General features: G+C 44.7%; 1 protein-coding gene across 1 annotated transcript in view; it reads left to right on the forward strand.

Moving 5' to 3' along the window:
- Nucleotides 1-2,715: 2,715 nt before the first annotated feature.
- The window catches only part of LOC105997493 (leucine-rich repeat-containing protein 37A3-like), a 27,758-nt gene continuing 21,581 nt past the window's right edge, over nucleotides 2,716-8,892 (forward strand). The window contains 4 exon segments of the mRNA XM_013031929.1: nucleotides 2,716-3,584; nucleotides 3,827-4,453; nucleotides 7,088-7,159; nucleotides 8,318-8,389. Of these exon segments, the coding sequence (XP_012887383.1) occupies nucleotides 2,734-3,584; nucleotides 3,827-4,453; nucleotides 7,088-7,159; nucleotides 8,318-8,389 (1,622 nt within the window). The 5' untranslated portion in view covers nucleotides 2,716-2,733.

An 8,892-nucleotide genomic window follows, 5' to 3' on the forward strand; every position in this document is an offset into this window, starting at 1 on the left:
ATTGGCAGGATCCCAGCCAGATCCAAAAAGCCAATTGGCAGGATCCCAGCCAGATCCAAAAAGCCAATTGGCAGGATCCCAGCCAGATCCAAAAATCCAATTGGCAGGATCTCAGCCAGATCCAAAAATCCAATTGGCAGAATCTCAGCTAGATCCACTGAAAAGTACCAGAGTAAATGTTGCTCAAGCTGAGGCTTCAGAGCAACCCTCACCACAAATACCAAAACATACTGTGAATTCAAAAGGAAAAGCATTTGTTCTTGCACCTGAGGAGCAGATGGAGAATCCCTTTTGGTTTAGTTTCTTTGAGCGGAGGCGGCAAAAGCATGAGCTGAGAGTAGCTCAAAATTGACTGGCAGGATCTCAGCTAGACTCAAGTATAAAGGTGGTTGATGTTGACAGTGTGGCTCAGAAAGACAAAGAGGATGCAGATGAACCTCTAGAACCCCTTGAGCAAGATGAATCTGTTCAGTTCCACCAGCAGGCCCATACTCAAAACCCCAGGACTCCTGAGAAGCTCCGGTCCCCTACAGCTCAGGAAGAGCACCCAGTACAACAGCTTGTTAGGGAGGAGGTTATGCCATCAGTGGGAAAAAAGCCTAAACATTCAACACTGCCAGATGCCACAGTTCAACCTGCAGATGTGCAGATTACCTTCACCACTCCCAGTCACCAACACACTGCAGGCCAGCCTCCAGGGAGACCTCTGGAGGAAGAGCTGTCATCTACCCAACAAGAGGTGCCAGCTCAACCTTCAGAGCTCCCAGAGTTTGGAGAACCTTCTGAAACCCATCTAGAAGCCCCAGCTCAGCCTGAAAAACCTTTTGAGGGAGTCAGACCTCCAGGTGAGCAGGAGGCTCCTGTTCAAGCTCCAGAGGCCCCCTTGGAAAGCATAGAGGCATGTCCCCCAAACCATGAGCCGACAGCTCAGTCTCCAGGAGAGGTCCAAGCTCACCATGCCAACGTCTCCTATATTACAGATAAGCCCCCAGATGTGATAGTGACCATCACTGCAATGCCTACCAAGGAGACTGAATCGCCTCTATCCCACAATGAGGCTCCAGCTGGTCCTGCAGGTTACAGAGAAGAGACAGAACCTGCTTTCAGTGAGCAGGAGCAGGCATCTCAACCTGAGTCTCTTGGGGAGACTCAGCCTTCTGTAATACAGCCTGAAGTCCCTGCTCAGGCTTCAGAGCACAATGGGGAGGTTGAATCTTCTCTAACCCAGCAGGAACAACCAGCTCAGTCTTTTGAGCATCATGAGTGGACAGTTTCACCTCCAGGCCTAAATAAATCTCAGCATTCAAACTTGGACAGTTTGACTGGTAAACCTCCAGATGTGGTGATTACCATCACACCACAGTCAACAGTTGAGTGGGGGAGTTCTCCAATCCCCAGTGAGGCTCCAGCTTATCCCTCAGTCCTAGGGAATAATATGGGACTTCCTATAACCCAGCAAGAGTCCCCATCTGGGCCACCAGAGCCTTCTCAAGTGTCCATACCTGTATCAATCCAAGAAGAGGCTCCAGCTCCAGGACCTAGTGGACATGAAAAGCCTTCCACCCAACAGGAAGCCACAGCAGAGACTACACAGACCTCTGAAGAGGTTATACCTCCAACCCAGCCTCCAGAGGGAGAAGTGCCACCTCAGCCTCCAGAGCTTCCTAATGAAATTGTTCCAGCTACAGAACTTCATGAGGTTCCACCTGCACCATTACAGAACAATACCGTTAAACCCTCAGAGATGAATGATGCTGAGATAACAACCCAACAGGAGGTCCCTGACCAGTCCTCAATGTTCTCTGAACAGTCTGGTCCCTTGGAAGACCAGAATGAGGTCACAACCCTGCAGCCAAAACCCCCTACAACTGTTGAACCATCTCCCATTTATCAAGCAATCTCTCCAGGGCTTGAAGAGCTTCCTGAGGCACGTTCTCCAAGCCAAGAAGAGAGCACAACTCTGCTCCCCAAGCCCTCTGAGAGTACTGAGCTTCCATCCAGCCAGCCAGAACTTTCAGTTCCATCACCAATACCCAGTATGGACTATACATTCCTCCACTCTCAGATAACTGGGAATTTTCACCTTTGGATCTAGAAATGATGTTCAAAAGTCATAATGAACCAACGTTGCCTAAAACCACAGTGAAACATGTGGATCTGGAGTTGACCATAACTCCACAGACTAATGAACAAGTTGCATTTTCTCCAACCCAGTATGGTGTCCCTTCCCAGCCTCCTCAAGGCCCTGAATATATTGGCTCTTCTTCAGTCCATCAAGAGACTACAACGCAGACTCCGAATTCTCACAAGCAGCAAAGTGCTTCTACAACTACTCTAATGGCTTCATCTCTGCCTGCACAACTCCCTGATAAGGTGGAACCCTTTCCAATACTTCCACTGGACATAGAACTTCCTTCAGTTCAGGATGTAGATGCAACTGAGCTTCCAGTGCTGCCTCATGAGATGGTGGTGCAACCTCCAGGGCACTATGAGACGACAGGTCCCACTCCAAATCAAGATGTAACTCAGAGTCCAGTATTGCCCAGTGTCACATCTCAACCTGTGGACCTGGAACTCACAATTACTCCTGAAATCTCTACTGCAGCCCAACATTCTAAGGACCTAAAAAAGTGGCGTAGGGTAATACTTCAACCTGTAGACATCCAACTGTCTGTAACTATACAAGCTGTAGATGAGGCCCCAAGTCAACCTATAAAGCCAACTACGGAGGTTATGGGGCAATCTGAAGAAAATCAGGGGGTGACAGTTCTCGTCACAGGTCAGAATGAAACTCAGCATTCAGCATTGCCCAATGTGATATTTCAACAATTTGACCTGGAAGTTACACTAACCCCTGACTCCACCATAGAGCATGAACATTCTTCAGCTCCAAAGAAAACAACTCCAGAACAACCTGAGGTAATCTTTCTACCTCCAGATAAGATTCAGTCTGAGCATCCCAATCTGAATGAAGTCATGGTTCCACATCATTTTGATGTAGAAATTACCTTTACTCCAGAATCAAATATGGAGGTTGGACTTTCTCCAACCATACAGGAGACCTTAACTGACCTTTCAACACCACCTAAGGATTCTACAACCCAAGCCCCATTTTCTATCACAGGTCCGACTCCAACCTGGACTCCAATGACACACAAGGTCACATCTCAACCAATGGGCCTACCCCTTTCCACAACCTCAGAACCCACTACAGAGGCTGAAAATTCTTCATCCCTGAAGAAGACCACAGCTACTACTCAAGTGACATTTCCTCTTCAAGTTCAGCATGAAATTATAACTCCACAACCTACTATTAAACTTAGTTCAGTCACATCTGAAACTATGCAGGAGACGCCACCCCAGCATCTGCAGGAGACCCCAACTCTGCATATACAGGACACCACACCTCAGCATGTGCAGGAGACCGCACCTCAGCATCTGCAGGAGACCTCACTTCAGCATCTGCAGGAGACCACACCTCAGCATCTGCAGGAGACTACACCTCAGCATCTGCAGGAGAACACACCTCAGCTTCTGCAGGAGACCTCACCTCTGCATATACAGGAGACCCCACCTCTGCATCTGTAGGAGACCCTACCTCAGCATCTGCAGGAAACCGCAACTCAGCATCTGCAGGAGACCACACTCAGCATCTGCAGGAGACCTCAATTCTGCATATACAGGAGACCACACCTCAGCATCTGCAGGAGACCACACCTCAGCATCTGCAAGCAATCCTACCTCAGTTTCTGCAGGATACACCAACTCAACCTCTGCAGGAGATTCCCACTCACCATCTTCTGGAGACCCAAATAAAAAATCGCAGGGAGACTCCAACTCAGCCTGTACAGGAGGTTCCAACTCAGCCTCTGCAGAACACCCCAACTCAGTCCCGGCAGGAGACCACAACTCGGCCCCTGCACGAGACGCCAAATAAACCTCTGTGGAAGACTGTAACTCAGCCTAAGCAGAAGACCGGAAGCATGCCTTGGCTGAAGACCCCAACTCAGCCGTGGCAGAAGGCCTCAACTCAGCCTCTGCCGACGCCCTCAAATTGGCCTAATACAATGAAAACTCAGCCTACACGTAGGCCACAGTTAGAGGCTGTGGCTAAACCTCCAACAACAGGATATCACCCAGTGTCACAATTTATAGAGACTACTACTCCAAAGCACAGTGAAGTGACACTTGGACATCCATACAGGTTGCAAACTCAGCATTCAACCTTGACTCAAGGCACAGTTAAACGATTGACTCAATTTCCAACAACCACCATCACAGAAAATGCTTTAGCTGTGCAAACGGAACAGAATGCCCCTTCAAGCATCAAGTTATGTGAGCTCTGTCACTGCCAAAACCAGACACTGTCATGTGTGGATCTCAGCCCAGGGCAGAGGCTCCGCCAAGTTCCTGTGCCAGATATGGACCCCAAGAAGCAACTTTTCACTGTCTTGCAAGTATCCCCCTACCTCCTTTGTGCTGGGCATTCTGCCTGGCATTCTTTTTCTAAAGTTTTTTGTCCTCTCTCCAATCCAGTATTGAGTAATGTTGACTTTTACTGTTTTCTTAATTTTTTAGATTGGTTGTGGGGCTTGAACTCAGGGCCTGGCCACTGTCTCTGAGCTTTTCAGCTCAAGGCAAACCCTCTACTACTTGAGCCACAATGTCACTTCCCTTTTCTGACGGTTTATTGGAGATAACAAGTCTCACATACTTTTCTGACCCAGCTGGCTTTAAACCAAGATCCTCAGATATCAGCCTCCTGAGTAGTTAGGATTGGAGGCATGTGCCTCCTGGCTTTCTTTTCTTATTTTTTAGGTTGGTTGAGGGGATTGAACTCAGGACACCTGGGTACTGTCTCTAAGCTCTTTTGCTCAAGACTAGCATTTTACAAGTTCAAGCCACAGCATCACTTCCAGTTTTCTAGTGGTTAGTGGAGATAAGAATCTCGTGTACTTTTCTGCCCGGCTGGCTTCAAACTGAGATCCTCACATTTCAGCCTCCTAAGGACTAGGATTACAGGCATGAGCCACCCGTGCCTGGCTGGCTTTTAAACTTTTCACTTCTTCATTTTCCTTGTTCTCATCTTCCTATTGTATCCACTTGCCAAGCTTTTATTTGAGGCTGCCCCTTGTCTGCTTCCATGAAGATTCCGAGTCACAGAAGTTCTGATGCAAATACAAAATTGTAGCATTCTCTAAAAAGAACAACAGAGAAAAATCACTGACTGACAAAATGTGGGCATGAGTGTACCAAACAGGACTCTATACTTTCTGTCCTGAATGAATGAACCTGACAGTGATAGAAACAGAGTAGTCAAGAAAGGAAAACCAGTTCATGAGAAAGGAGTTCAGTTTGGTCTTGCAGTTGAATGGAAAAGTCTACTAGGCAGATGAGCAGACTTAAATCTTCTCTACTTCACTACCAGACAAAGAATATATGAACTGAGCAGGAGAGTTATAGCAAAGACTAAGGATTGATTAAGGTACCTCAGTAGCTTCTAGTAAACATGTGCTTTTGCCAAGCAATGGTGGCTCACACCTGGAATTCAGCTACTGAACAAGTTCAGATCTGAGGATTATGATTCAAAGCCAGTCCCAGTTGGAAGGGTTGTGAGGCTCTTATTTCAAATTAACCAGCAACAAGCCAGAAGTGATAGAATACTATCCTTAAGCAAGAAAAGCTTAGAGACAGGACCCAGGCCCTAAGTCAAAGGCCAAACAGAATCAGAAAAATTTATTTTTCAATCAGTATTAGCCTTAGTTTTTCTTTTCTATTTTCTGTTGTTTTGGTTGACAATGGGGAGTGAACTCAGGGCCTGGGGCCTATCCCTGAGCTCTTTGCTCAAGGCTAGTGCTCTAATACTTGGAGCCAAAGAGCCACTTCTGGTTTTCTGGTGGCTACTTGGAGATAAGAATCTTTCAGGGTTTCCTTCCCAGGCTGGAATTGAATGGTAATCCTCAGGTCTCAGTCTCCCGGGTGGGGAGGATTACAGGCGTGAGCCTCCAGCCTCTGCTCACATGTGTTTTCATATGTACATTCCAGCTTCCAAAAAAATAACAGAAACCAGTTTTGCAGTACACATGCTTAATACACACACTGTAGAGAGAGGGGGGAGAGGAAGTAAGAGAGGGAGAGAGAGGGAGGGAGGGAGGGAGTGATAAAGAGAGAGAGAAGAGAGAAGGGAGAGTGAGAGGAGAATTCAATGCCAGTCTTGTCTTTACCAGCTCTTGTCTCAAAAACCAAGGGCTGATGACCAAGCTTAGTAACAGAGCCTTGTATACACAAGATTCTGTGTTCAATCCCTAGTGTGTGCCTGTGTGCATGGGCATGCACACACACATACACAATTTATAGATATATAGAGAATAAAATCTAAAAGCATACAGTTCTTCCCTATCCTGTTTATTACTCCATCTTACATGCCATACTTCCAATAAGATTAAACCTCTTACCATTTTCTTTCTGATGTATGTCTTTGGCATTTTTTTTCCTGATGAGGTAATAAAACTTAACTCTTGTCTCAATGAATCATGCTTTACCCTGTATGAAACATGTCTCTGAGCTCTTCCCTCATCAACATACTAACTCCTCTAATTTCTCTTATTCCTTACCTTTCCAAGATATACTTCCTTCTAAGGCTTCATCCTTCTTAATGGCATTTAAGCACAGCTTTGGTACTACCTGACAGAGGTTTTTATTGCTGTTTTCCAACCTGACAGGTTTTTATTGCTGTTTTCCAACAATATACATCTGTCCCTTTTTCTGTCACCATTTTCTTATTTAGAAGTCAGTTTAAACACAAATGATTCAGGAAAATTACATCCAGGGTAATTGGAACTAGACATGCACGAGATTGATTGGACAGACAGGAAATTAAAAGCTTCTGTTGAGGAGCCTCTTCTTTCCTGCAAGTGGACCCACTTTTTTACTTTGGTGTGCAAACTGTGGGAAACTCATAGCTTCAGAAAGTAGAAAAAGTTGGGTTTTTTTCCCTGCATTTGATTATGCCTCATGAGGTTGCAATGACTTTTTCTTTCTCTAATCTTTTCCTACTTATTCCTAGATATAAACTGTTTCTCCATAGAAGTTTCCAAGGAAACGGTAGTTCTTATATTGAAGAAAATATATGGGCATCGTACCGTTGGACTGAGAAACTGTGAGTATATTCTCTCCAAATATGATTACGACACTACTGTAAGACCCTCCTTGGTCCAGAATCTTGAAGGGAGTACCTCTGAGAAAAGCCATTGCCCCTCCATATCCTAATTGACCTCTCCTGACTGAAATTCTGCAATTATTTGATCATCAAGCTTATGGGTACTTGGGATATTGTTAAGGGGCAGAGTGCTTGTCTTGCATGCAGGATGAGGCCTTTCAACTATCATGCAAAATAAAGTTTCATGGACCCATTTTGAACTAAGTGTTGTGGCAAGTTGAAATCATTCTCTATTGTACAAGGGATCGATGCTTACATTCTTAGTGGATAAAACTGATGTTAATAACAGAATGAAAACTATACCTGAAACAAGAGTATAGTAGAAAGACGTTTTCCCAGGCAATTGTGCACTATTTTACTATATTTGCATATGTATTTACTGTACTTTTTACATATAGAATAGGTTTGTGGTATCATGTTCTTACTGGGATTTTACATTTTATACAAATGGTAACATAAGGAGCTGGGAAGGTGGCTCAGTGGTAGAGCACTTGTCTTGCATGCTCGAGGCCCTGGGTTCGATTCCTCAGCACCACGTAAGAAAAAGCCAGAAGTGGCGCTGTGGCTCAAGTGGTAGAGTGATAGCCTTGAGCTGAAGAGCTGAGGGTCAGCATCTAGGCCCAGAGTTCAGACCCCACGACCAGACCCCTCCCCCAAAATGGTAACATACTGTAAGTTGATTTTTACATTTCATAACATAAGCTTTTAATCTTAACTTTACATAGATGATTAACCTATTTCTTTAATTATTTGCAAAACATTCCATAGTTTGGATGCCTTGTGCTGTATTTCCTATTTCCCATAATATTTAGAGAATTCCCAGTTAGCTTGTTGCATTCAAGGCTACAATGAACACCCCCATACATACTTCCTTGTGCACCTAGACAAATCATTCAGCAGAATAATCTAGAAGCAGGATTTTATTATGAACACTATGGTACACATGAAATGTTAATTGTCTTTAAAAAAGTTGTGGCACCATACACTCTAGGCAACAGAAAATGACAGCCTTTCTTTTCCCATAATGTATCTCTCTATTCAGTATGTTTCCCAATGCTGGATGAATTTATTTCCAGAAATAACCTTTTTATCTTCCAGAATTCTCAGCAAAAATCGCCTTACTGAATTACATAAGGATTCATTTGAAGGACTCCTATCCCTTGAATATTTGTAAGTTAGTATGTTTATTTGTAATTATGTATAAATCATTCATATTAATTACTGAAATCTCTTCCAGCAATCAATTCTGCAGCTATATAAGAATGTGTCTATCTCACCTCATCTCTAGCAATAAGTACTTACTATTCATTATCAGATTAGTTATACAGATAACATACAGATAAGGAAAAAACTGTCCTTACTGAGAAAAAAATGTTACTAAGACCTCAGCCTGAACTCTGGGCCTGGGCGCTGTCCCTCAGCTGGCTTTTTTTCGTTTTGCTTATGTGGTGCTGAGGAATTGAACCCAGGGCCTCATGCATTCAAGGCAAGAGCTTCTACCACTGAGCCACCTTCCTAGCCCACCTCAGCAATTCTTGATATTCATAAAAATGTTTTCTTTTTTTTTGGTCTGTCCTGGGGCTTGAACGCTAGGCCTGGGTGCTGTCCCTCAGCTCTTCAGCTCAAGGCGAGCGCTCTACCACTTGAGCTACAGCGCCACTTCCGGTTTTCTG

Source organism: Dipodomys ordii, unplaced genomic scaffold (genome assembly GCF_000151885.1).
Source record: "Dipodomys ordii isolate 6190 unplaced genomic scaffold, Dord_2.0 Scaffold147, whole genome shotgun sequence".
NCBI lineage: Eukaryota > Metazoa > Chordata > Mammalia > Rodentia > Heteromyidae > Dipodomys > Dipodomys ordii.